This window comes from Octodon degus, unplaced genomic scaffold (genome assembly GCF_000260255.1).
Source record: "Octodon degus isolate 3935 unplaced genomic scaffold, OctDeg1.0 scaffold00050, whole genome shotgun sequence".
Lineage (NCBI taxonomy): Eukaryota > Metazoa > Chordata > Mammalia > Rodentia > Octodontidae > Octodon > Octodon degus.
Window position 1 is genome coordinate 10,990,104 of NW_004524626.1, and position 27,490 is coordinate 11,017,593.

General features: G+C 53.6%; 2 protein-coding genes and 1 long non-coding RNA gene across 4 annotated transcripts in view; 2 read left to right on the top strand and 1 right to left on the bottom strand.

Moving 5' to 3' along the window:
• The window catches only part of LOC111817145, a 2,372-nt gene extending 635 nt beyond the window's left edge, over window positions 1-1,737 (bottom strand). Inside the window, exons 1-2 of the long non-coding RNA XR_002821405.1 lie at window positions 1,613-1,737; window positions 813-889 (exon numbers count right to left, since the gene is read on the bottom strand). This is a non-coding gene — a long non-coding RNA (uncharacterized LOC111817145). The remainder of the gene's footprint in view (window positions 1-812; window positions 890-1,612) is intronic.
• The window catches only part of Ccdc151 (coiled-coil domain containing 151), a 12,093-nt gene extending 4,557 nt beyond the window's left edge, over window positions 1-7,536 (top strand). The window contains exons 4-13 of the mRNA XM_004632822.2: window positions 2,192-2,362; window positions 2,439-2,540; window positions 2,626-2,751; window positions 3,438-3,560; window positions 3,989-4,141; window positions 5,202-5,362; window positions 5,452-5,608; window positions 6,413-6,568; window positions 6,992-7,076; window positions 7,206-7,536. Of these exons, the coding sequence (XP_004632879.1) occupies window positions 2,192-2,362; window positions 2,439-2,540; window positions 2,626-2,751; window positions 3,438-3,560; window positions 3,989-4,141; window positions 5,202-5,362; window positions 5,452-5,608; window positions 6,413-6,568; window positions 6,992-7,076; window positions 7,206-7,321 (1,350 nt within the window). The 3' untranslated portion in view covers window positions 7,322-7,536. The remainder of the gene's footprint in view (window positions 1-2,191; window positions 2,363-2,438; window positions 2,541-2,625; window positions 2,752-3,437; window positions 3,561-3,988; window positions 4,142-5,201; window positions 5,363-5,451; window positions 5,609-6,412; window positions 6,569-6,991; window positions 7,077-7,205) is intronic.
• A 342-nt stretch (window positions 7,537-7,878) lies between these two features.
• Window positions 7,879-23,120, top strand: Rgl3 (ral guanine nucleotide dissociation stimulator like 3). 2 transcript variants are annotated; one of them, XM_023717068.1, is made up of 19 exons: window positions 7,879-7,980; window positions 8,540-8,653; window positions 9,341-9,573; window positions 9,692-9,745; window positions 9,911-10,122; window positions 14,981-15,123; window positions 15,207-15,422; window positions 15,741-15,844; window positions 15,937-16,021; window positions 17,614-17,670; window positions 17,775-17,861; window positions 18,016-18,048; window positions 18,130-18,251; window positions 19,430-19,525; window positions 19,606-19,674; window positions 19,771-19,867; window positions 21,490-21,642; window positions 21,715-21,829; window positions 22,412-23,120. In XM_023717068.1, the coding sequence occupies exons 1-19, from the start codon at window positions 7,948-7,950 to the stop codon at window positions 22,528-22,530; spliced, it is 2,142 nt and encodes a 713-aa protein (XP_023572836.1). In that variant the 5' UTR covers window positions 7,879-7,947; the 3' UTR covers window positions 22,531-23,120. The 2 variants fall into 2 exon arrangements, with proteins under 2 accessions (XP_023572836.1, XP_023572837.1); XM_023717069.1 differs by lacking the exons at window positions 21,715-21,829; window positions 22,412-23,120 and having other exon boundaries at window positions 19,430-19,521; window positions 21,490-21,583.
• The last annotated feature ends 4,370 nt before the right edge of the window (window positions 23,121-27,490 follow it).

Genomic DNA, 27,490 nt, shown 5'->3' on the forward strand with positions numbered 1-27,490 from the left:
TCTCTCTCTCTCTCTCTCTCTCTCTCTCTCTCTGCGCCAGGGTCTCACTATGCAGCTCAGGGAGGCCTTGAGCATACTCTGTAGCCCAGGCTGGTCTCAAATTCGCAACAATCCTCCCGCCTCAGCCTCCAGAATGCTGGAATTACAGGTGTGCGCCACCATGCTCGGCTCCCATCCCTTAAAAAATTAAAAGCAAACAAGCTAGGCACAGTGGTTCATGCGTGTAATCCTGGCTCTTATGGAGCTAGGGACTAGAGTGATAGCTCAGTAGTCCAAGTGTCTGCCTGGTGAGACACATGGGCCAAACGAGAAACTAAGGCAGGAGATCACAGGTTGAGGCCAGCCTGGGTAACAGAGTGAGACACTGTCTTAAAGTAAAAAACAGTAAGCCCGTGTGATGGAGCATGCCTATAATCCCAGCACTTGGAAGCCTGAGGCAAGAGGATCTCATGAATCTGAGGCTACCCTGGACTCTGTAGTGTTTTCAAGGTCAGTCTTGGGCTGCACAGCAAGACTCTAAAACTAATTTTAAATTAAAATTAAAGGGGCACAGAGATAGCTTAGTGTCTAAGTACCTGCCTAGGCAAACACAAGGACCCAGGTTTGACCCCTGGTACTGCATGCTGTGCCAGCCCTGCCCCTGGGTGTGCTGAGCTGGCCACCAACAACAGGTGTGGTGGCACATGCCTGTAATCCCAGTGCTGGGGAGGCTGAAACAGGAGGATCACTATGAGTCAGAGCTGTATGGTGAGACCCTGTACCAAATACATATTTTTTTAAATTAAAATAAATACATGTTATTGGGCACGTACCTGTAATTGGAGCACTTATGCAGGTTAAGGCAGGATGGTCACAGGCAAAAGTCTTGCTTGGGCAACCTAGTGAAACCCTGTTTTGAAATAAAAAATAAAAAGGGCTGGGGACTTAGCTCAGTGGCAGACTCTCACTAGGCTTGATCTCCAGTACCACGAAAAAGTAAATGATAAAGATCTAATATAGATCTTTATAATCTTTATAACACAGCTAATATAGAAACAAAAGACTTTGTAGCAATGACAAGAGAAATGAAAACAAGAAAGAAAGGTTGTGTCCTAGGGAGTGACAGAAGTGGGGAGCTGGTGCCTTAGGGGAGCTGGTGCCTTAGCATGGGAGGGCTTAGCTGTGACCTCTTCGTGGAGGAGGCGATGTTTGAGCCAAGAATCCAGCAGGCAGGCAGGGAATGGGAACAGCTGGCGCAAAGGCCCTGTGGCAGAGGCAACCCTGGCATGTCACAGACCTGGACGCAGGCCAGTGTGGTTGGAATAAAACTCCCTGCCCACGTTGAATGCACCACACATTTTGCTTCCAGTGTGGACTTCATACCCAGAATCGTAAGTGTAAAAGGAACTTCAAGGATTCAACGGGAGGCCAGGAGGAGGTTACCAAGGTGAAAGGTGGCTTGAGCTGTGGAGCCACCAAAGGGGCAGAGGCCGAGGGAGATGCCAGGGAGTCCAGAGAAACTGCCACCTGACGGGTGTAGGCGGGAGAGAGACAAGCTGAGGCTTGCGTGGAGGTGTGCGTCTTGTTTATGGAATGGAATCCCGGACCTCGTGCTCGCAAAGCAGAGCCCTACCTCGGAGCTCCACCGCGTGAGTGCTGGGGCTGGAGTAACTGGAAGGATGGAGCAGCAGTGACTGGTTGGCAGGTAACAGGCACTCAATTCCAGGTGCGATGGTTTTGAGGTGCCTCTGGAGACATCTAGAGGGAACCGTGAATGTGACAGGCTGCAGTTTGACCGAGTGTGGTGGCACATGCCTGAAATCCCAACACTCTAGGAGGCTGAGGCAGGAGGATTGCAAGCCTGAGCCCAACCCGGGTGACTTAAGGAGATTCTGTCTTACAATAAATAAATAAATAAATAAATAAATAAATAAATAAATGGAGGTCATGTAGCTCAGCGGGAAGGCTCTGGGTTCCATCCCCAGTACCAAAGAAAGAGATTCAAAGGAGATAGATACTAAGTTTGAAGTGAATGGCCTCTAAGCCCCTGAGATTGTGTAAGACCATCAACAGAACAGTGTGGAATCTGAGGGCCCAGGAAGCCAACAGAGGAGGTGGTAGGCTTCAGGTCAATGCTGCGAAAGGACAGGGGTGAGGGCCACCTCCCAGGAGCAGGAAGGAAGGAGGCCTGCTCTCCCTGTCCCACCCACAGCAGGCCCTGGAGCACTTGGACCACCAGCTGAGCGGGAAGGTGAAGCAGCTGAATGCCCTGCGACACCAGGTGGTGCTGCGACAGAGGCGGCTGGACGAGCTGCAGCTGCAGGAGAGCCTGCGCCAGCTGGAGGTGGCCGAAGTGCAGGACAGCAACACTGAGATGGCCAAGGTGGGGCTGCAGGGGCAGGAGGGCCCTGGGGTCCGGGTAGAGTCTCACGGGACTCAGCCTTGTGCTGCTGCCTTAGACCATGCGGAACCTGGAGAACCGGCTGGAGAAGGCCCGCATGAAGGCGGAAGAGGCCGAATACATCACTGGCGTGTATCTGCAGCTCAAGGCCTGTCTGCAGGTAGCCCAGGAAGGGGGACAGCCTGGGAGGCGGAGGCCAGGCTACTGGGGACAGCAATTACAGCCGGCACCATCCCATGCCTCAGGAGGAGGCACTCACCCTGGGGAACCAGCTGGATGCCATGGAGGCTGAAGTGGTGAAGGCTAAGCAGGAGGTGCAGGAACTGCACGTGGTGAACCAAGAGGCCCTCAACGCCAGGGACACTGCCAAGGTGCCAGGGTCTCCTGTCCTGGGGTCCTGCCCAGCTGCCATATTTCCCGGGCCCAAGTCAGACCTCAGCTGCCTCTGAGCCCCGTGCTCCCCACTCACCGCACCCTGTGGCCTGGTTTAGCTGTGCAGAGTGGGGCTTAGGGATGCAGCTCAGCGGAAAGCACTTGCTTAGCATGCACGAGACCCTGGGTGCCATTGCCAAAGAAAACAAAGCGAGCTAGGAGTGCTGGTGCACACCTGTGATCTTGGCACTCAGGAGGCTGAGGCCAGAGGACCTCTGTTCGAGGCTAGCCTGAGCTCTATAGCAGGACCCTCTCTCCAGAGCCAGCCAAATAGCTCAGCAGATTAAAGCGCCTACAAGCAGTGCAGGGGCCGGGGGTTTGATTCTCGGGCCTGCCATGCCATGCTGGCTCCGCCCCCAGGGCACCCTGACATGGCAATTGAGACTGGGCGTGGTGGCGCGCGCCTGTAATCCTACCTCTTGGGAGGCTGTAAATAGGCGGATCACGAGTCGGATCTAGTAATGAGACCCTGAACACCCTGTAGACCCTTCCCTAAAATTAAAAAAAAAAAAAACCCAAAACCTCTCTCCAAAAAAAGTTGTCACACACCAGCTCTGTAGACCTGCGCCCGTGGCTCTCTGTAGTCCCGTTAGGTACCAGCCGCCACCCACTGCCTGCCCTGCAGAACCAACTGCAGTATCTGGAGGAGAAGGTGATCCGCGAGCGCAAGAAGCGGGAGATATACATATCTGAGTGCAAGAAGCGCGCAGAGGAGAAAAAACTCCAGAACGAGCGCATGGAACGCAAGGTGGGGACAGCAGGGCACAGGCCTTCAAGCCATGCCAGCCGCGCAGCCTGGCCTGGCCTGCTCCCAGCCACGTCCCCACTTGACCCTCAACCTGGAGTCCTGGACCTTTTTTCTGTCCCTGCCACCGCGCTGCTCCTAGCCCCGCCCCTCCCTGGCGCCGCCCCGCCCACCTCCCTGCGGGGCCGCCCCTGCCCCCTCCTCTCCTCCACCTCGGGCCCTACCTTTAACCCACCCTTTCCTAAAGCCCCGCCCCTGTTCTGACTCCGCCCCCTGCCCTGGCTCTGAGGCCTTGTCCTGCCTAGTCCTGCTGACCCGCGCCTGGGTGCCCTCACCTGACCCCAAGCCTTGTCCCTACCCCCACTCCCCCTGCGTGCACCCAAGCCCTTCTCCCAGCAGCTGAGCCTGGCTTTGACCTCCCCCGGGAGCAGACCCAGCGCGATCACCTGCTGCTGCAGTCCGAAGACACGATCCAAGACCACCAGCGTGCCAAGGAGGAGGAGCTTCGGCGGCGCTGGAGCATGTACCAGATGGAGGTGACCTTCAGCAAGGTCAAGGATGCCACTGGAGCCGCTGAAACGCACGTGAGCGCCGCCCCGCCGCCCCCTCCACCCCTAGTCAAGCAGGAGTCCGGCCCAGCACATCCTCCCTGTGCGTTCAGGTCTGCATCACACAAACCGCTCTCTTGAAAGACATCCATCCCTTCCCCCTCCAACTGTTGCGAAGCCCAGGAGAGCCGCCTGCACCTGGCCGTTGTCCCCTGTCCTTCTGTACTTCATTTCTTTGTTTTAAAGACAGGGTTTCTCTGTGTAGTACAGGCTGGCCTTGAACTTGTGGCTGTCTTCCTGCCTCAGCCTGCTGCGTGCTGGGGTGACAGGCGTGTGTTACCACTCCCAGCTTCACACTTCTTTGGCCAAGGAGACCCAAGACTCTAGTCTGTCTTGTGTCCACAGCAGTGCCGGTAACATTCTAAGAACTGTGGAACCTCTAGGGCCTCCCTCAGACCCGGCAGGTGGGGCCCCTGCTATTCATACTGTGCAATAATTCTGAAAATTTCCTAGACTCTTCCTTTTCCACTGTGGTGCTGGGTATGTCTTAAGCTGATCTGTCAGCCAGGCTCTCCTCTTTGGGTCCTCTATGGCCCCTACTCCCACAGGGTCGATGCCTAGGAGATTGGGCCCCTAGGTGCATGGTTATTTCCCTGTGTGAGATTTACCTCCAGAAGTTACTGGCTGATTTTGGTGGACTCAAATTTCTTAACTATGGAGCAAGAAGGGCATTGGAAAAACGATGTCAGGGGCTGCACCACTTAAGGTAGCCCTGGGCCTGAACACACACAGATAGATCCGTCCTCTCTGTTGTGCAGAATCCACCAACTGTCAGCCCAGCACTGTGGGAGGCTGAGGCAGGAGGAGGACAAGTCCCAGGTCAGCCAGGGCAATTTAGCCACTTAGTAAAACTGTTTCTCAAAGTAAAACATAAACAAGGGCTGGAGATTCAGTTCAGCGTGAAGGCCCTGGGTTCAGTTCCTAATATTGCCAAACTAAAATGCAAATACCAGCTTAGACTCGAGTCCTGTGCACGGGATGGACGGGCGCCCGCGCCTCCCTGGCCTGGCTCTAACTGGGGCTGGCTGGCCCGCAGTCGGTGGTGCGGCGATTCCTGGCCCAGGACTACACCTTCACACAGCTGGAGAGCCTCAAGAAGGAAAACGAGGAGGCACTGGTGAAGCTCAAGGAGGAGAAGCATCGGCTGCAGCGGGAACTCGAAGACCTCAAGTACTCTGGGGAGGCCACTCGAGTGAGGTGAGGCCCGGTTGTGGGGTGCATGGGAGGCTGTGGGAGGCGTGCAGGCTCGGCAGTGCTCGAGGGTGACTTCTCTCTGCGCCCTGCAGCCAGGACAAGCTGCAAGCTGAGTTGCAGGAGAGCCTGAAGACAGAGGAGCAGCGACGCACTAAGGCCCAGGAGCAGCTGGAGCGCGCCATGCGAACGGCGCAGGTGGTTAAGGAGAGCCTGGAGCACCTGGCCAGCAAACTGAAGGTCATCACAGTTGTAAGTGCGGCTGCGGGCCCTGCCCCTGAGGGCCCAGGGCACGCCCCTCGATGGCCACGCCCTTGGGATCGCCCCGCCCCCAAGGGGACTAGGTCAGAAGACACGCCCCACGGAGGCCAGGCTCTAGGGAAACCCTTCTGCACGGAGGCTCCACCCCTAGTAAGGCCCCACCCGGTGGGCCAGGGTCTGCCAAAGGCCGGCGGCCACGAAAGAGGTTCCTGTCACGGGAGACCCCAGGAAACCCAGCCTACAGCAGGAAGCCCCTGCCCTACACCCCCAGGGAAACCCTTTCACTGCCAGAGACTGTGCCCTGCCCCAGGCCCCATTAGGAAAGGCCCAGTGTGCTCCCACCAGAAACCTTGGGGATTCTATTCCAATCCTTTGGCAGGCTGCTGGAAGTGGAAGAAGCCCTGTCCTGTCCTCAAGAGACTCATTTTTTGCCTGGTGTGGTAGTGCACACCTATCGACTCAGCGCTCTGGGAGGCTGAGGCATAGGGTCTCAAATTCGAGTCCAGCTTTGGCAACTCAGAGATTTAGGGAGACCCTGTCCCAAAAGAGGGAACTGATGATGTAACTCAGGACAAAGGCTCTGGGTTCAAATGGGTTCAGTCCCCAATACAAAAACAAACAAACAACTCTTCCGCCACCCTCAAGGTAGTACCATTGTCCGCACCCTTAGTCTGTATCTAGTGTTCAGAGGCCCCGCCACAGGCAGAGCTCCAGAGGGCTTTTTCAGAAGTGACCCCACCCCCACCTCGTCCGAAGCCCCGCCCCTCCCTGACACGGCTCCTCCCACGGCCGCAGGAGGATAGCCGCTTCTCTGGGAAGGCATTAGACCCTGCTGCAAGTAACTATTTGCCGAACCTGCTGAGCCTCGTGGAGGAGAAGCTGCTGAAACTGCAGGCTCAGCTCCAGAGCCACGACGTGCAGGAGATGCTTCGCCACATCGCCAGCCGCGAGGTGCCCAGCAGTCCACGCAGGCCGGAGGGGAAGGGGGTAACCCTTGGGGACCAGGCTGTGGCCAGCCGAGCTGGGAAGGGGCCTCAGGGTCCACGGGAGAGATTTGAGGGTGAACCTGACGCTCCAGGCAGAGAAGCTAGCAGAGCTGACCTCAGTCTCCTGAAAAGGAAAGTGACGCTGGGCTGGAGAAATACTACATTGTACACTGGGTGTGGTGGCACATGCCTGTAATCTCAGCACTGGGGAGGCTGAGGCAGAAGGATTGCCATGAGTTCAAAGCCAGCCTGGGCTACAATGCAAGCCCCTGTCTCAAAAACCAAAAACTGAATGCTAGTGGATGGTGATCTCTGCCTGGAATCAGGGCATGCAGGGAGTGAGCTCCTCCCTTGCTCACACCTCTCTCCCCATCCTCTCTCTTCTTAGTTTCTGGTCACCTTAGAAGGAAAGCTTCCCCGGTATAACACCCGCATCTCCCTTCCCCTGGCCAGCTCCAAGGACAAGTTCTTCGGTCAGTGCTGGGCTTGGGAAGGGTGGGAAGTGTTCAGACGCCAGGCACAGGGCCAAGGCGGAGGTGGGTGGAGTGGTTGAAAGCTGGGGAGGGCGCTGAACAACAGCCCAATCAGTCGGGCTCCTACAGACGAAGAGGAGAGTGAAGAGGACGACGAAGTGGTCAGCCGGGCCTCGTTCAAGATTCGTTCCCAGAAACTCATCGAAACGCGCAACAAGAAGCGAGGTCGCTTGCGGAGGTCCTAGGCCCGTGGTGCCCGCTCGGCCGAGCCCACTGATCTTCTGGGCCCAGCCAGGGCTGCATGGGGCCCCCGGAAGGGCTGGACAAGGTCTGAATGGGAAGCAGAGCAGGCCAGCCGGCCCTGAGGAGAAAAGGGGCCGGGCCAGACGTTCCCACAGTAAATCTTTCAGGTTGGGTCAGCGCTGGCCTCAGAATCGCGCAATAAAGGTCGCCCACCGGCCTCGGGGTGTTCTTCGCTCTCTGACCCTACCCCACCTGAAGGAAAGGGGGTGCCCTGCAATACCCAGGGTGCTCAGGGCCCCTGCAGCCTGGGCCTCGTAGCTCTGGTCCTCTGGTGACACCGTAGAGACACCCTTGTCCTGCCCCCTGCAGGACTTCTGGGGCTGAACAGCCCTTCCCACCTGAGGACAAACGACGCTGCCTCGGGGCGAAGCGGCCCACGGCTCAGCTCCCCCACCCCTGGGGAGAGAGGCGCCCCTCCCTGGGCACATCGGGCCAGGCCAGAGCCCAGGGTCTGCCCCGCCCCGTCCCCGCCCCTGCCCCCGCCCCTCCCCGAAGCTGCCCGCTGCCCGCCACCCGCTGTCCCTTCCGCCTCACTCTGGCGCCACCACGGTGGGGACAGGCGTGGGCCATGGAGCGGACGGTGGGCAAGGAACTCGCCCTGGTAAGGAGGCCGAGGATCCTGGGACCCGTGTCCCTGGTGACATGCGGGTCTAGAAACTGGGTGCAGACTCCCCATAAATCGGATCTGTCCCCAGGGCCTCAAGGGCAGACCCTTGGCCTTGACCCAGGGAGGTGGCTGGTTCTCTTCAGGGTGCAGAAGGGGGTATGTCTGAAGGTGAGACCAGAAACGGGTGAAACTGGACCCCAGGATGTCTCCAAATGCCGCCCATCCTTTCAAGAGCTGAGAGGGCTCTCGTGTCTCCTCTTGGGACCTTGTCCTGACTGAGAGAAGCGTTGGTTCTCTTTGGGGATGGAGGAATGGAGCTGAGGTCTCTGGGTGCATTTGAAGGGGGGATCAGAAACAGATTCTGGCAGGGCGTGGCGGTCCCCGCCTGGCACCCCAGCACTCGGGAGGCTGAGACAGGATTCTCTGCGAGTTAGACCCTGCCTCAAAAAAGAAAATAGATTCTGTGAGACTGGACGCTAGGACGTCCCTAACGGGACTTGGGTACAGAGCACGAAGGCTTAGCCCCAGCACCCTAAGCCTTCCCTGCGCCCAGGCGCCGCTGCAGGACTGGGGCGAGGAGAGCGAGGACGGAGCGGTGTTCAGCGTGACCCTGCGGCGGCAGCGTAGCCAGCGCTCGAGCCCGGGGGCGGGGCCTGCACGTGGCCAGGTGAGCGGGGGCGGGGCCTGCGCGCGACCTAGGGGCGGGGGCGGGGCCTGCGCAAGCCAGGTGAGTGGGGCGGGGTTGAGCGCGCCCAGGAGGGCGGGGGCGGGGCACAGAGGGAAGGTGGGAAATTGGATTGGGCGACGTGATGCGCGCTCCCGAGCGGGCCTGGGGCCAGCCAGGCGAGGACAGAAAGAGGGTGGCGTGTGGGCGGCCACGGTTAGTGGGCCGGAGCCTACTTCCGGCCCGGGGGAGGGTAGGTGCGGCCCGGGCCAGGCCGGGCAAGCCGGAGGAGGTCTGAGCGAGCCCTGCGGACGGCTGCGTGAGCGAGCCAGTGGGTGTCTAGAGCGGTGGTGCACGCCTGTCCTCCTAGCAGTCTTGGAGGCTGAGGCAGGAGGATTGCCAATTCCAGGAAGGCTGCTCAATTTAACAATTTTATGAGATCCTACCTCAAAGGAAAGAAAAAGGGCTAGGGATGCAGGCTCAGTGCAAAGCTCCAATCCCCCCTTCCCAAATAATAAATTCCAGAGGAGCCCATGGGGATCGATTTTTGGACCGGACAGATAACAAACCCAAGGAGTCAGAAGAAACCGGCAAGCTTGGGTGGAAGAGTGAGGCTAGCGTTGGGCCTGACTGGAAACGGGGTGCGGAGACCCCTCTGGTTGCTCACTACCTCCTCCCCCACCCCCGCAGCCCCTGCTCCCCGTGGCCGATACCTTTCTTCACTACCGCACCAGCAAAGTGCGGTCGCTCAGGGCAGCGCGGCTGGAGCGGCTGATGCGCGAGCTGGTGTCCGGAGACCGCGAGCAGGACCCTGGCTTCGTGCCCGCCTTCCTGGCCACCCACCACGCCTTCGTGCCTACCGCCTGTGTCCTGCGCTTCCTCCTGCCGCCGCCGCCACCGCCGCTGCCGCCACTACCTCAGAGGTCAGTAGTCACAGGCACCCGCGCCCCCCACAGCCCCACCTGGGCTTTAGAACCAGCACCTGCCTCCCTGCCCCAGCCACCCGCTAACCTACCTGGGCTGACGAGGACCTCTTCCTAGGACAGAGAGTGAGAAGACAGAGGGACACGACCTGAGCCTCAACAAGAATCTGAGGTTGGTCCCCCAGCTGCCTGGGCCACTGCAGGGGTGGGGAGTGAGACAGCGTAAGTTAATCAATGCTCTTGTGCAGGCCTGCTGCAGGAGGGGCGGTGGGTCTGGAAGCCGAAGGTGGAAAGGTCCAGATCTCGGGCCTCCACCTGAGGGCACCTTTCTGGCCAGGGCCGTGGTGTCTGTGCTGGGCTCCTGGCTCCGAGATCACCCTCAGGATTTCCGAGACCCCCCTACCCACTCGGACCTGGGTCGCATCCGAGTCTTTCTGAGCTGGGCAGCCCCTGGGGGTGCCGAGGCCCAGGAAGCCAAGAAGCTCTTGGAAGATTTTTTGGAGGAGGCCGATCAAGAGCAGAAAGAGGAGCAGCCTGTGTTGTGGACAGGTGAGGCATGTTGGGCTCTAGGTGCATCCAGGGAGGTCTTTTCTGCATGATCCCTCCAACTTGCAGTCCTCCTGCCTCAACCTCCCAGAGTGCTGGGATTACGGGTGTGCACTACCTCCCGGGGTTTGAGCAAGATTTTAAATTTTGTGTGAGCCTCAATTTCTCCACCTGTGAAATAGAGATCATAGCTCTTTGTCAAACTATCAGCATTTTTCTAGTGCTCTGCTTCTGTGAAAAGATATCCAATCTCTGCCAATGATCTGAGTTCACATCCCAGTTTGACCTTCAGCTGACTGTGATCATGAATAAGTCACTTCACCTCTGTGAGCCTCAGTTTCCTTAGCCAAAACAACAATGGGGTGGGGAGAGATGGGCCAGCCAGATAGCTCAGTGGACTGAAGCGCCTGCTTAGGCAGAGCGCAGTGGCTGGAGTTCAATCCCCTGTGTGCTGTGCCAGGCCCGTCCCCAGGGTGTGCTAAAATGGCATTTGAGATTGGGCGTGGTGGTGTGCGCCTGTAATCCCAGCACCTGGGAGGCTGGAAACAGGAGGATCACTATAAGTCTGATCTACGCAGTGAGACCCTGAACACCCTGTAGACCCTATGCATAAACGCAGGTACCAGTACTTACTACGTGGGCCTCTTCATTCAATGAATGTCTGGCTACTAGCTCTCATGATATAAGACCAGAACCAGGCTCGTAATTCCCTTGAAAAAACTTTGGGTTAAGAAAATAAGTAATAAAAAGAAAGATAAGGAAGAAAAGGAAAGAAGGGGCTGGGGAGATAGCTTGGCAGTCTAAGCACCTGCCTGGCAAGCACAAGGTCCCAAGTTCGATGCCTGATACTGCATTCCATGCCGGCCTAAAACCTAGCTGGCATGGTGGTGCACACCTGTAATCCTGGCGCTGGGGAGGCTGAGACAGGAGAATCACTAGGAATCTGAACTGCTTAGTGAAACTGTATCTAAATAAATAAATAAATAAATAGACAAAAATAAAGAAGTAATCAGGCTGGGCATGGTGCTGCATTCCTGTAATCCCAGCACTTGGGAGGCTGAGGCAGGAGAATTGTTTTGAGATCAAGACAAGCCTGGGCTACAAAGTGAGCACAAGGCCAGCCTGAGCTGCATAGCAAGACCCTATCTCAAAAAGACTGAGCAGGGGCTGGGGAGATGGCTCAGTGGAATAATAAGCCCTTCCCTGGCAAGCACAAGGACTTGAGTTCAATCCCTGGTTCCGCCAAAAAAAAAAAAAAAAAGGACAGCAAATAATCAGCCAAGCATAGTAGCACACAGCTTCGATCTTAGCACTTAGGAGACTGAGGCAGGAGGATCGCCCCAAGTCTGAGGCCAGCCTGGGCTCAGAGCTGGGATTGCAGGTGTGCACCACGATGATGCGTGGCTCAGTAGCCCTCTATAAAAAAGGTCTGTGACTTCCACCATAAAGTACTTCTGGGGTGTGGACAAGTGGCTATGGATCTCACTCCAGTCTGAAGTTAAATGGCAATTCTGCAGAGCAGATTTCTGTGACTTCTTCCCAACCAAATCTCTCATCTTGTGCCCTCCCTGCCTGCCACAGTTTGTCACACCTCACTGTGACACCCCTTCCTGTTTGATTCCTGTCTCGGGAGAGCAGGATCCCACTCCCCCCCCCCCCAGCAGGAGCAGCAGGGATTAGCTGCCTGGATAATGGTATCTTCTTAAAGGGATCGGCTTTCCCCATCTGTGTTTGAGCTGATCAGTGTCACAAAGCACCTAGATCCCTAATCCTCATCCTTTAATCCTCAGATTAAAGTGGTCGCATTCCTCCCTGCTGTGCAAAGTAGCTGCTTCTGGCTTCTGTGGTCCTGGGGACAAGTCTATGTTTCTATAGTTTTAGTCTCTACCTGTTGTCCCCTCCTGGTTATGAGGGATTTCTTGTTCCTTGGCGTCAGGTTTTATCACGTGATTCCGAGTTGTTGTTAGGACTGTGTGGCCCAGCGTGGTCGCTTCCAGCCAGTGGGACTGTTTCATGAAAATGGCATTTACTTTAGTGAGGCAGTGGGGAGGCTGAGGCAGGACGATCGCTGTGAGGGCTAGGCCGGCCTAGGCTGCAGAATAGGACCCTGTCTCAAAAACACCACAGCAGCAGCAGCAACAAAACAAACAAACAAAAATTCAGAGTGATTTTAGAGCATATCTCAGATTTATGTCACACTTAATGGGTACCTCTAACTGACAAGCATTTTTTTTCTTTCTTTTCTTTTTTTTGGCAAACAGGCCTCACTGTGTGGCCTCGAACTCGTGAGTACACGTCATCCTCCTTCCTCAGCCTTCAGAATGGCTGTAGGCATGTGTCATAGCGCTTGGTTTGGCAAGGACTTTTTTTTTTTTTTTTTTTGGGCAAGGACTTTTTTGGGGGTTTTTTTGGCGGAACCCGGGATTGAACTGAGGCCCTTGTGCTTGCCAAGGCAGCGCTTATTCCGCTGAGCCATCTCCCCGGTTTGGCAAGGACTCTTAAGTATAATTTTTAGTTCTAAAACATTGCCAGAAAAAACCAGCAATACTTAATATAAAAAATACAGGGCTGGGGAGATGGTTCAGTGGAATAAGCACCTCCCTGACAAGTGCAAATGCCTGAGTTCAATGCCCGGTTCCGGGAAAAAAAAAAAGATCCTGTGTGAAGAAGAAAAAAAAAAAAAGATGCAGAGAAAATACCCAGTCTGCCAGGTGTCATGGCACGCTCCTACATCCCAGCATTCAGGAGGCTGAGGCAGGAGGATCACCATGAGTTTGAGGCTGGCATAGGCTATAGAGTGAGTTTAATGTCAGCCTGAACTATTAGCAAAACCCTGCCTCAAAAAAAAAAAAAAAAAAGAGAAAGAAAATGAAAGAACAGAGAACTATCATTTTTACAGCTCCTTGTTGTCCCTAACATGTCTCTTCTACGGTTGTTTCTTCAAATCAGAATACAAAGAAATTTCACTCAAGGAATTTCTTACTTTTTCTCAATCCGTAACAGTGTTCTCCCCTCAACTTGCCAGCTCCTTCTGGTGTCATAGAGCTTATTCCTCCCTGATTGTATGCTAGGCAGGTACTTTAGTCACGGGGGAGCTATTTCTCCGGTCCAAAATACTAAATGTTTTGATGGTACAAGATTCCACTTGGGGAGAAGGCTCAGTGGAATAAGTGCTTCCCTGGCAAGCGCAAGGGCCTGAGTTCAATCCCCAGTTCCGCAAAAAAAAAAAAAAAAAAAAAAAAGATGCTGCTCAGGAGTGCTTTACCCTGTAGTACCTATGAATTGAGACAGGGTCTCACTGTGTACCTCAGGCTGTCCTTGAATTCACCACATATCCCAGGCTGACCTCCAACTCATGGCGATCCCATGTGCTGGGATGACAGACACTTGCCACCACACCTGATGAACTTACATATGTACTTGACTTGGGGGGACATGGTGTAACCCAGGCTGGCATCTAACGTGTGATCCTCCTGCTTCAGCCTCTGAAATTGCAGGATTGAGGATGCACACTGCCGTACCTTGTTTTATTTTTTGTCCTGAGACAAGGAGCCATTAGGTTGTTCAGGCTTGCTTGGGACTGTGATCTTCCTGTCTCAGCCTCCCACATAGCTAGGATTTCAGATACTTGCCACTGAACCTGGCAACAAGCTAATATTTTATAAGGGCCATCTGTCCTAATTGGAATGAGAGGTAATTAAACAGTCTAACAAAGGTAATTTTAAAAGAACTGTGGGAAGAAGAAAAAATTTATTTATTTATTTATTTATTTGTATTTTTTAGGGAAGGGTCTACAAGGTGTTCAGGGTCTCACTGCTAGATTGGACTTGGAGTGATCTTGTTTACAGCCTCCCAAGAGCTGGGATTACAGTCTCAATTGTCCTCTCAGTGCGCCCTGGGGACGGGGCCGACACAGCAGGCCCGCTTTAATCCACTGAGCCATTTGGCCGGCCCCCATATCCAGCAGTCATCTAACCCGTGTCTTTGGGGACTCAGATGTTCTGACCTGTCTCACTTGGGCTCCTGATGAGAGTGGGCCTCTACTTGTAGGAGGGCTGCAGGGGAGGTACCAGTGACTTCAAGGCGAGGTGACAGCCACGCATGCCAGCTGATGCAGACAGTACACTGGCCGTGCAACGACAGAAACAGAGATGTTGGCGACAGCGCTTGCCAGAGTGAATGACCTTTGCAATTTCCAAGCAAACCCAAGTCCAGACTTCCATGGTCCTCCCATTCAGGGGGCTAGAAAAATTTATGAGCAAAATAGATGCGAGGAGCAGAGCAGAGTAGATAGGTTCTTCCATGGTACAATGGTCAAGGGACATTTGGAGGCTGTGTGGCCCCACCTTGAGCGTGCACACAGTCCTCCCTACCCTTAAGGCGAGAGCCAAGTTTTCAAAACCTCTAGGCGGCGCCACCAGTAAAACCCACTATGGAAAACCACTCCTGTTTATTGAACACTTGGTCGGCCTGTCTTCTGTCTCGCTATGTAGTTCAGACTGGCCTTGAAGTCACTATGTAGCCCAGGCTGGTTTAGAACTCACGGCGATACTCTTGCCTTACTCTCCTGAGTGTGCTAGAATTTAGAATTACAGGTGTGCATTGTCACACCCAGCTTCATATTTTACTTTTGTAGCAGTGAAAATTGAACTCAAGACCTTTGCACTGAGCTACAACTGCAGCGCTTCCTTCCTTTATTTATTTATTATGTATTTATTTCTGAGATAGTCTTGTCAAATAGCTAAGTTTGGGCACAACTTTCGATCCTGCTGCCACAGCCGCCCAGACTGCAAAGATTACAGGCATGAGCCACACAATACTGGGCTCCAGTGTAAGATTTTTAACTCTGTCCAACCCTCAGGACCTCCCAGGGCTGCCCAGCCCCCCCGACCGGATTCCCCTAAAGGTTTCCCAGAGGAAGAGGAAGGTCCCCAGCGGGAAGGTCCAGAGCTCCTGGACTTTAGCGTGGACGAAGTGGCGGAGCAGCTGACCCTCATGGATGCGGTGGGGACCCCCACAGTGGCAGGTTGGGGTGGCGTGGGTGGGGGTTCAGGTTACACTGAGTCCACCCCCCACCCTATCCCCAGAAGCTCTTCTCGAAGGTGCGGTCCTGCGAGTGTCTGGGCTCCGTGTGGTCGCAGCGGGACCGTCCAGGGGCCTCGGGCGTCGCCCCCACCGTGCGCGCCACCGTGGCCCAGTTCAACGCAGTGACCGGCTGCGTGCTTGGCTCGGTGCTAGGGGCACCCGGCCTGGCAGCCTCGCAAAGGGCGCAGCGCATCGAGAAGTGGATCAGGATCGCGCAGGTAGGCACAGTGGGGTGGGGCGGGTAGGGGCGTGGCAGAAGCAGCGTTCCACCAATGAGAGTCCTCGGTGGGAGGAGCCAGAGAGCAGTGGGGGAGAGCCCAGGAAGTGGGCGTGGCTGAAGGTCGGGCTAAGGTCTGAAGTCACAGGATAGAAACGCTATCATCTCCGGCCTGGGAAGGCTGAGGCAGAAGGACTGCTGAGTTTAAGGGCAGCCTGGACTATATAGCGAGACCCTGTCTCAAGGAACAAAAGGCGCAGAATCTAAGGTGGCCGGGGTTAAGATATGAGACATGATGAGCAATTCCACCTCACCCCAGCGCTGCCGCGAACTGCGAAACTTCTCTTCCCTGCGCGCCGTCCTGTCTGCCCTGCAGTCGAACCCCATCTACAGGCTGAAGCGCAGCTGGGGGGCCGTGAGCAGGTGAGCTGGGCGGGGCACAGTGGGGGCGGCCCCATCTCCGCTCTGACACAGCCCACCACCGAGCCCCTGACTCCCCTCTCTCCTACCCGCAGAGAACCACTTTCCACTTTCAGGAAGCTTTCGCAGATTTTCTCCGATGAGAACAACCACCTCAGTAGCCGAGAGATTCTGTCCCAGGTACCGAGGCAGGCACCGGGGAGCATTCATTTGCCCAGGCTGGGCTCAGAGCCTCCAGTCCTCCCTCCTCACCTTCCCGGAGTGCTGGGGATACCACCCGGGCCACTATGCCTGTCTCCAACAATTGTATTGTTTCTCTTGTTTCCATTATAATGCAATAGCCTTATTTATTCATTCAACAAAACACAAGGAGTCACAAGGAAAAGGTTACTTCAGGCCAAAGTTAGAGCCAAGTGGGAATTTTTTTAAAATTTTGTCCTGGGAGGACTGGGGAGATGGATCAGTAGAATAAGCACTTGCCTGGCAAGTGCAAGGGCCAGAGTTCAATCCCTGGTTCCGCAAAAAAAAAAAAAAAAAAAAAAAAAAAAAAATTGTCCTGGAAATATACGTTTTTAATTTAATTTTTTTTTCAGGCTGGCCTTGAGCTCACTTTGTATTCTAGGCTGGTCTTTATTTTTTTATTTTATTTTATTTTTAATAATGTATTTGGTACAGGGTTTCACCACGTAGCTCACACAGTAGAGATTCTCCTGTTTCAGCCTCCCCAGCGCCAGCCCCGAGGCTGGTCTTGAACTTGCTGTGATCCTCCTGCCTCAGCCTCCCGAGTGCTGGGATTATGGAGTGTGCCACCACACCTGATTTTTTTGTTTTGTTTTTATTTATTTATTTATTTTTTAAATTTTATTTATTTATTTATTTATTTATTTGAGAGAGAGAGAGAGAGAGAGAGAGAGAGAGAGAGAGAGAGAGAGAGAGAGAGAGAGAGAGAGAGAGGCCAGCTCAGCCCACCAGGGGGCGGGCTGGCTGGCATGTGGTGCTGGGGGATTGAACCGCGGTCCCTGATGCTTTTCCAAGCTAGTTCTAAGTAGGTGCTTTAGACCACTCAGCCATCTCTCCAGCCCTTTTTGTTTTGTTTTTATTTTTGTTTTTTTGTGGCTGGTTCAACCTGCCCTGGGGGTGGGGCTGGAGCAGCTGGGGATGGCACTGCCCAAGCAGGCATTGAGCTATCTCCCTGGCCCCTGAAGATTTTAGAATGTGGCCCAACCCATCTGACTTATTGTGGCAAGAGTTGACTTCAAATGGCAATCACGTACAGTTTCTGCAGTGACCCTAGAAGAGAGGGGGTGTGAGAGGAGCCTGTTCCCCACTCAGAATATTCCGTGTTCCTCTGCATAGGTGAATGACTTTTGCTCCCTGTCACCTCATGCAGGTCTTGGCCCGAGTGTCCCTGCGCCTCACAGGCCCTCCTTTCCATGCCACCTGTCTGCATTTTCTTTCTTCTTTCTTCCTTTTATACTAGAGATCAAACCCAGGACCTTCACACTGAGGTATATCCTCAGCCCTTTTAATTTTTTTTTTTTTTTTTTTAATTTTGAGACAAGGTCTCACTAAGTAGTTACTTAAACTAGACTTGAACTTGTGGGTCTCCTGCCTCAGCCTCCCAGAATGCCAGGATAACAGGTGTGGACCTCCAGGACTAGTACAGCTTGTGATTATTGGAAGTGAGATGGGGTTATGTGGGTGGGTCTCAGGCACCACTGGGAAAGGTCAGAGGACACTGCAGGACTACTTAGTCCTTCTCTTCCTCCCAGGAGGAGGCCACAGAGGGACCCCAAGAGGAGGACAGCAGCCCAGGATGCCTCTCCTCAGTGAGTGGTGGGGTTGGGATGGAAGCCCAAGTTATCTGGGGTGGGGCATGTTGGGTGACAGGGTCAGTTATTGCCAGAAGTGACCAGAGCTCTGGGGGCTGCAGAAACTGCCCTCAGGCCCTGTCCCCTACCTCGGCACCTTCCTCACGGACCTGGTTATGCTGGACACAGCCCTGCCGGATGTATTGGAGGTGTGCCCCCAACCCCTGACCCCAGATGACCTCCACCTTGCTTCTGCCTCCCCCTGCCACCCCCAGTCCCTCAGCACAACCCACTCCTCACAAACCAGCTCTTGACCTTGACCCTTGATGGGGGGGCTCCAGTTCAGACAAGCTTTGCCCCCAGGGTGATCTCATCAACTTTGAGAAACGGAGAAAGGTCAGTGGGCAGTGGGGTGGGCATGGGGGTCCCCAGGGGTGGGGATGGGATGAGGCAGGGTCTCAGAGGCTACCCCCACAGGAGTGGGAGATCCTGGCCCGAATCCAGCAGCTTCAGCGGCGCTGTCGGAGCTACAGCCTGCGCCCCCATCCACCCGTCCTGGCTGCCCTGCGTGCCCAGCGCCAGCTCAGTGAGGAGCAGAGGTGACGCCCTGCCCCAGCCCGCACCCTGCCCCAGCCCACCTGAGACGGCTGACAATGCACCAGCTCCTCCAGGGGGCCCTCTTCCACCTGCGCCCTAACCTGACCTGGCTGACATGGTCCAGGCTGGCAATTCCTGATGCTCCTCCTGCCTCGGCCTCCCCTGGGCTTGGATTACTGGTTACCATGCCTGACACTCTGACTTCAACCTGTAACATTCAGTTTAACTCTCCCAACAGTTCTTTTTCCCAGCTTCTCATCCGATCTGCCCAGTGATCACTCCTGAGGCCTCCCTTATCCAAATCAATCTCTCTGCCTCTCAATTTTCTGTTTTTGTGATGCTGGGATTGAACCCAGGGCCTTGGATTGAACTACTTCCCAAGCCTCTTTTTTTTAATTTTTTTTTTTTTGGTGGAACTGGGGATTGAACTCAGGCCCTTGCGCTTGCCAGGCAAGTGCTTATTCCATTGAGCCATCTCCCCGGCCCCTCTTTTTTTAAATTTTGAGACAGGTGCTCACTAAGTTGCCCAGGCTGGGCTCAAATTTGCAGTCCTCCTGCCTCAGCTTCCTTTACGGGCATATTCCACCATGCCTGGTCCCATTGAATCTCTGAGCCCCACTTTGGAATAATTGACTGTAACTTCACTGTTCAACCATCCAACCCAGCTATCCCCTGTACTTGCTTTCATTCTGTGGAGTCCATGACCTTCATCACTGAGTCCATTAATCACCTAGCTCTGAAATGCTATTGTTTTGAGACAGGGTTTCCCTGTGTAGCTCAAGTTGGCCTTCAGATGATCCTACTGCCTTGGCCTTTCCAAGGTACTGGGATTATGTATGTGTGCCGCCATGCCTGGCCTTGAGCTTTGTTTGGTTTGAGACAGGCTCTCACTATGCAATTTAGCTGGCCTTGAACTGACCATGTAGCCTGGACTGGTCTTGAACTCATGGCGATCCTCCTGCCTCAGCCTCCTGAGTGCTGGGATGACAGGCCTGAGCCACCACATCCCACCTTTAATTTTGGCCCCATTGGGAAGCTCCTGGTGAGAGTTGCCAAGCTTGCTGGCCCCCTTAGTCCTAAGGCACCAGATGCCCTGTGGGTTCCAGGCCTGCAGCACCTGACTCCTGGTTCTCCCCCACGCCTCTGCTCACTTCCTGACCCACCCCCTCTGACACCCCAGTTACCGAGTCTCCAGAGTCATCGAGCCCCCAGCTGCCTCCTGCCCCAGCTCCCCGCGCATCCGGCGCCGCATCAGCCTTACCAAGCGGCTCAGTGCGTGAGTCTAGGGGGGGATGTCTGTGGGGGTGCGGGAGTGCTGCTCCTAGGTAGATCTGAGCCCCGCCTCCCCAACTTCAGGAAGCTGTCTCGGGAGAAGAGCACACCCCCAGGCGGGAGTCCCGGGGACCCCTCATCACCCACCTCCAGGTGAGCACCTGGATGGGGCATGGATATAGGGAGGACATAGGGAGGGCAGGGCCCAGAGCAGGGCAGCCACCCCACCTTGGCTCTGTGTCTCCCCAGTCTGTCTCCAGGGTCCCCTCCATCCAGTCCCAGAGCCAAGGTCCCTCCTGCTGGAAGTCCCCCAGGTTCTCCAGGTCCTCAGAGCTCAGGCACCAAGGTATCCAGGCCCTGTGCATAGTGTGGGAGAGGGGGCAGATACAGGATGGCAGGCTCAGGTATGAGAGGAGGCTGCCACCTACCAGGGTAAGGGCTTCTCACCTGGGACCACAGGGCATTTCTGGGTGCTGTTGTTCTTTGTTCTTTTTTATTCATTTAGTTACTTATGTATTTGTGGTGCTACGGACTGAAGCTAGAGCCCCTTCATACACTGAGTCCACCCCAGTCCTCCATATTTTTTTTTTTTTTTTTTTTTTTTAAGGACAGGGTCTGCAGAGTCTCACTGCATAGATTGGACTTGTAGTGATCCTCCTGTTTTTCAGCCTCTCAAGTGCTGGGATTATAGACACGCACCACCACGCCCAGTCTCAGTCACCATCATATCACGCCCTGGGGGCAGGACCAGCAAGGCAGACCCAGGGATCAAACTCCTGGCCCCTGTGCTTGCTTGCAGGTGCTTTAATCTGCTGAGCTATTTGGCCTGCCCTCAGTCCTTGTTTTTAACTTTTATTTTGAAACTCAGTCTAAGTTGCTTTGTTGCCCAGGCTGAGCTCAGACTTGACTTGCGATCCTCCTGCCCCAGCCTCCCAGAGTGCTGGGATGACGGGCTTGCGGCACCCACCTTGTATGTTGCTCACTTTCAAGGATACCCAAACCTGCTCACTGCAGGGCAAGCAGGGAGCTAAGTCTTCCCAGGGCAGGGGTGCAGTGGGTGGAGTTTCCCCTGATGCTGGCTGCAAGAGCAGGATTTCTCCTGCTAAATGTGGGTTTGTATATATGTATGTCAGTGTGTGTGTGTGTGTACATGGACCAGGCATACATCTGCCTCTGTAATCTCACAACTGGGGTATAAATGGGTGTCTCTGGGTGCCCCTGAACTGCATGCAGTGGGTACTGGGTGTGGGGGCACACATGGCCTTATGGTCACAGGACTGTGAACACAGCACTGTGCATAGGCCAGTGTGGGCATGTGGGCTTGGTGACATGTGCCTCTACCCCTAGCACTCTGGGAGGCTGAGGCAGGAGGATTGCAAGTCAACCTCATGACGTAGCAAGACCCTTTCTCGAAGTAAAAAATAAAAAAAGGCTGGGATGGAGCTCAGTACAAAGGCCCTGGCTTCCATCCCCAGCAGCACCACTAGGTAAAATAAAATTGCAGGGGTGGGCCAAATAGCTCAGTGAATTAAAGCACCTGCAAGCAGGCACAGGGGTCAGGGGTTCAATCCCTGGGCCTGGTGTATCAGCCCCACCCCTGAGTCACAAGAGATGGCAATTGAGACTGGGTATGGTGCCTGTAATCTCAGCTCTTAGATTGCTGTAAACAGGCAGATCATTATGAGTCTGATCTAGTAGTGAGATCCAGAAAACCCTGTAGACCCTCACCTAAAATACAAAAAAAAAAAAAAAAAAAAAAAACCAGCAATAAAAATGATTAAATAAAAAACACAGGAACACATAAATTTGCTGGGGATATACTCAGCAGCCTGAGTGCCTGCCTGGCAAGCCCGTGGTCCTGTATTCCATCCCAAGTACCCCCGCAAAAACAAAAAACAAAAAAATCAGTGGGCTGGGGCCTGTGGTCCCCACGCCTGAGCACTGAGCCCTCGCCTGCGCCACCTACAGCGGCCCCTGAGCCTGGAACTGCCTGGTCTCCGGGCTCCCACGTTGCCTCTGAGCAGCTCCTGCGCCCCCGTCCCTGGAGAGCAGAGCTCGGAAGCCCGTGTCATCCGCGTGAGCATCCAGAACGACCACGGGAACCTGTACCGGAGCATCCTGGTGAGGGCTGGGAGCCGGGGAGCCCCACCCTGGGTCCCGACGCCCCTCACCTCCCACCTACCCTGCCTCCAGCTCACCAGCCAGGACAAAGCCCCCAGTGTGGTCCAGCGTGCCCTGGAGAAGCACCATGTGCCGTGGCCCCGGGCCCACGCCTATCAGCTCTTCCAGGTCCTCCCTGGGGACAAGGGTGAGCAGGATGGCTTGGGACAGGCATTGGGAGGTGCAGGCACAGTCTGTGAGTTCAAAGAAGGAGCCCAGTGTCAGCTGGGTTTAAGGGCTGCCAGGTAACTCCTGCACAGACTTGTGGGTAAGAAGGAGAGGGCAGATCCCAAGGCGTGAGAATGTGGGGTCACCTCGTTGTACTCACCAGCTCTCTTTGAGGATGGGGAGCATTAGAGGGCATCTTCCTGAGGTTTATAGGGTACAGAGATTGTCTAGAATCAAATGAGAGAAGATGTGGGTGTGGTTGCTCAGGCCTGTGTTCCCAGCTCCTGGGAGGCTGAGGCAAGAGGACTCCTGCAGGACTCGGTATGATAGGAATGGTCAGGGCTCCCCCAGGCCTTCAGCTGGAAGACTCACGAGGCATTACAGGCTGGAGCTTGAAGTTGTCCCAGTCTGCAGAGACCAGGGAGTGACGCTGACTCTGCATGCAGAGGCTGGAGGGACCCGAGGTTGTGCAGGCCGGGGCTGCCCGCTAGAAGGTTCCCAGGCCTTGCATGGAGCAGACGATTGTGTGGCTCTAACTGCCGTGGTCTCTGCTTCTGACCAGAGCTCCTGATTCCCGACAACGCCAACGTGTTCTACGCCATGAGCCCAGCCGCCCCCGGGGACTTCGTGCTGCGGCGGAAGGAGGGGGCTCGGCCCACAGGCTCTGCCTCCCAATCCTGAGGGAGCCCTCTCCTCCCTCAGCTCCAGAGCACAGTGCCTTGTGTCACCCTGTGTGTGTGGGAAGTGGGGGGAGAGGCTCTCCTGGAACGCCACACCGCCACACGAGGCCATCGTCTGTGGCACTGCGGCACACCTGCCCCAGTTTAGCCCGTTGGAAGCCATCACTCTGACACCCTGGGCAGGCACAGGATCTCTTTCAGAGACCTTAGTCCTCACCCTGGCTGCCATGACAACAAGAGGGAAAAGCAAACTGAGGGCCTTAAGAGGGGATGAACCCTGCTGTGATGGTGCAGGCCTGTGATCCAGCACTCAGGAGGCTGGGTCAGGAGGATCCTGAGACTTAGAGTCTATCCCGCGCTACAAACCCGAGTGCTGGCCAGTAAGATGTCAAAGGGAGAAGGGTCTGCCCTGGTCTGTCCTCCCCTTGGCCCTTTCTGTCCTTGGCTGCTGCAATGAAGATGAGGAGTGGATCATGTTGGCCTGGGTGGTTCGCATCCTCTGAGCTAAGCTGGAAGGCCTGGGGCTCTGAGTTCAGGGAGCTTGCTGCTACTTGAAGCGGTGGCTGACAGAAATAAACTCTTACCTCCCTGCAGACACAAGTATTCGGTTCTCTGTGACAGTAACCGAGGGAACTTCGTTTGAGACAGAGACTACACAGCTGCTGTGTAGTCCAGAGTGGTCTTAAGGCTGAGATCCTCCTGCTTCAGCCTCCAGAGTGCTGGGATTAACAGGCCTGTGCCACCACACAGTTTATGATGTTTTAATTTATATGGCCCCACCTCACCAGCTGGATTGGCATCTCAGCACCTCCACTTCATACAGAGCCCTTCCCACCAGCTCCCAAAGGCTCCCATTGGGTGAGCCTGGACCACGTGTCCCTCCCTGAGCCAATCATTGTGCTTGGAAGAATGTATAGTGCGGGTGGGGTGGGGGCCGTGCTCACCCTGGGGTGGCAGATTTCACACTGGGATTATCACAGCGCAGGTTCCTCCTGGGAAAATTTAGGCCTGCTGTCCACCCTGGAACCAATGCCTGTGTTTGGAGGAATTAATATGCAAATTGGAGGCCCTATGCTTTCCTCTGGCAAGTGGACCCCACATCACAGAAGGGGGTGGTCTGGAGAGTCCTAGGAGGAAATTTTATTTTATTTTATGTGTTTAGTACAGGATCTAAAGAATCTCGTTAGGTAGATCGAGACCTTGCACTTGAATGTCCCGAGTTGATCCCTGGTACAATAAAAGTAACAAAATAGGAAGCGCAAGGGCCCGAGTTCAATCCCTGGTTCCCAAAAAAAAGAGGCTAGTACCAGTATTCACTTCACAGGACTGTTGTGAAAACTAAGTGAAGTGGACTAACCCCATCACAGCAATGTACCTCTATCGTCCCAGCTACTCAGGAAACTAAAGGAGGAGGAGGAGGATCACAAGCTTAAGCCCAGCCTGGGCAACAGCAGCAAGACCTTGTCTCAAAGTAAAACAGTAACAAGGGCGGGAGGTAGCTCGGTGCTTCCCGGGTCCCCCGAGCCGGGTGTGGGAAGGTGGATGAAGTCGAGGTGTAGAATTAAACCAGCACGCAGTAAGTGCCCGGCAGGAACAGGAGCCGCTGCCCCTGCCCAGGGTAGTCCTGTAGCTGCCACGGGCTTTCCCGCCCAAGACCCTGCAGAACGCTTCCACTGCCGTCTGCTCTTCTCCACCATACAGTGCCTGGGCAGACTGTGTTACTTTTTCATGGACAATATTACAAACTTTAGAACCACTTGTTGTGTGTGCACATATGTCCCCCTCCTAGGAACCACAACTTGTTTGTTGTTTTTTGAGATAGGGTCTCTCTATTTTGGTCAGGCTGGCCTTCACTTGGAGGCAATCTTCTGCCTCGGCCTCCCAAGTGCTGGGATTATAGTCGTGTACCACCATTCCCGGGTAGGCCCGTCATTTAAGTTTCCTTCTACAGGGCCAGCCACATAGCTCATAGATTTTTAATTTTTTTTTCTTTTGGCGGAACCGAGGATTGAACTCAGGGCTTTGCGCTTGCCAGGGAAGTGCTTATTCTACTGAGCCATCTCTCCGGCCCCCAGCTCAGCAGATTAAATTGCCTGCTTAGGCCGAGGGCAGAAGTTGGGGTTTGATTCCAGGCTTGCAGTGCCAGCCCGCTCCCAGGGCGCGCTGAGACAGTGACTGAGACTGGGTATGTATGCGCTCGCCTGTTAGCCCAGCATTTGGGAGACTGAAAAATGGAGGATTACCACGAGTTGGATCTACACAGTGAGGCCCTGTAGACCGTTTGCTAAATACATTAAAAAAAATAAAAATAAAAAATAAAAAAAAAAACCTTTTAAATACATTGTTTCTCTGGTGAGAGAACTGAAAATGTAAATAAGGACCAAAATGTATAATAGGTGGAAGAAATGTTGAAATGGGAAAGGGAATGAGAGATGGTGAGGGGAAAAGGAAGAAAGGGAACAGGGAAAAGTGAGAATATGCCAGGGAAATGGCTCAGTAGAATAAGTGCTTGCCTGGCAAGTGCAAGGGCCTGAGTTCAATCCCCCGTTCTGCCAAAAAAAAAAAAAAAAAAGAGAATAGTAGGCAAAATGGAAACAAAGGTTTTGCAAATAAGGGGAAGAGGATTTGAAGGGAGAGGAAAAGGAAGAAAAATCAAATTATGCACATGTACAAATTCTTTATGATGTGATCATTACGTCTACCTAAAATTACCAATAAATTTAATTTAGGAACAACAGCAACCTGCATTGGCAGGTACCTGTTATAGCAGCCACTTCAATAGTCTAGGGCACGAAGATCCCCTGAGACCACAAGTTCAAGGCCAGGCTGGACAGCATAGCGAAACCCTATCTCCAAAGCACAAAATACTACGCACATACACACGTAGGCAAGAGGGCTAGAGATACAGCTCAGTGGTTTAGGCACGTGCCTAGCAATAAAGGTCCTGAGTTCAATCCGTGGTAGTGCAATAAATAAAGAAATAAAAATGTAGGCAAGGTGGCTGGGCATAGTGGTGTATGACCATAAACCTACCACTCAGAAGGCTGAGGCAGGAGGATCCTTGAGAGTCCCATACCAGCCTGGGCTGCAAAGTAAGCTCAAGGCCAGCCTGAACCGCACAGTGAGACCCTGTCTCAACAAGACAAGACAAAACAAAACAAAAGTCTCCCCTTCGTGATCTTTTTTATGTTGGGACAGAACCAGAAGCCAAATGAGCCAGATCTGGTGAATAAGGTGGATAAGGACACGTGTTTATGTTTGTTTTTTTTTTTTTGGGGGGGGGGTTTCTGGTACCAGGGATCAAACTCAGGCAGACGTTTATGCCACTGAGTTATCTCCCAGGCCCTCATGTTTTTGTTTGACAGAAACTGCCATAAAGATTTGATCAAAAACATGGGGATACTTAAATTTCAAAATTTGGAAAAAAAAAATTTGGTACAGTAAAATACACATTGCTGTTAACCTCCCTCAAAATACTCTCCTACCTGCCTGGCTTTGAAAACAGGCCTCTGATTGTTTCTGACAACGAGGCTTTCACAGTAATCCCCTTATTTTTTTGTAATCTCATTTAAAAAAAAAAAAACTTTTATTTGCATTTATGTTATGCTTCATTTATTCCCACTCTTAAGTTTTTGTTTCTTCAGTTTCTTCTGGAGTATCTTTTTGTTGTTGTTGTTGTTGTTGTTGTTTTTTTCTTCTGTGCAACTTCCTGCTCTGGTTTAGGGACAGTATGTTCCCTTTCAGTGAGGATCCCTCAGCGTGGTGGGACAGCTCACGCATGGGCTGTTCTGGCCGTGAGCTCCGGAAGTGCCTCGGTGCGTCCTGAGGGCACTGTGCACGGGACTCTGTTCAGTGACCCACGAATCTCACCCAAACCATTCAATTCGGCACTTCTCTACTCTGCATTTTTAAGCACATGCAGTGAAAACCAGCATTCTTTGGGGTCCAGGACACACCCACCGCTCCAACGCTGGAGCCCGACTGGTACACTTGGCTTCCTTTCTGTGACATCCTTCAGATATTCGTGGCCTTTTGGATCCACACACCTTTGGTGGCCTGGGCAGTTCTGCCCGTGTTCTTAAAGTGAACACAAAGATTTGAGTCTCTTCATTTGCATGATTTTGTGGGGTTTTCTGAGTCAAGAGAGTAGGGAATGATTTTCACAGGTCACCTCAGGCCGCTCACAGGAAGAGGAAGAACCTGTAATGCATTTCTTTATTTTCAAGACAGGATCTCACTGTGCAGTTCAGGCTGGCCTTGCCCTCACTGAGTAGCTCAGGCTGGCCTCAAATTCGCTGTTTTTCCTGCCTCAGCCCCCCAAGTGCTGGGATTATTGGCATGCAACACCACACGTGGCCATCCATTTCTTTCTTTCTTTCCTTTTTTTTTTTTTTTTTTCAGAACTGGGGATTGAACTCAGGCCCTTGCTCTTGCCAAGGAAGCGCTTATTCTACTGAGCCATCTCCCTGGCCCCTCTTTCTTTTTTAGAATGGTTAAAAATTCTTTATTTGGTATTATACATACATCACACTAAAATGCTTTTCAGTAAATAAAAGGCAGCATTTTTATTTATTTTTAATTTTTTATTTATTTTTAATTTTTGTGTGGCCAGCTCAGCCCAGGCAGGGCTGGTACAGCATGTGGTGCCAGGGATCGAACCCCAGTCCCTATACTTTGCCTAAGCTAGCCTAAGAGGGTGCTTTAGACCCCTGAGCCATCTCACTGGGCCAAGGCAGCACTTTTTAGATACAGGAAATTCTAATTAAATTGGCATAGTCAAGACCAAAAGTATAGACATAGTTTTCTTGTCTTCAACCACTCCCTTCAACAGGCTAATAAACACAAATTGAAACAGGGGAGTCTTGCTTGGTTTTGAGACAATGAAGGATTCTCCCAGTATTTAAAGAGATTCACATAACCAGTGATATAAATCTAAATATAAAATCAACCTTTAGTAGTGT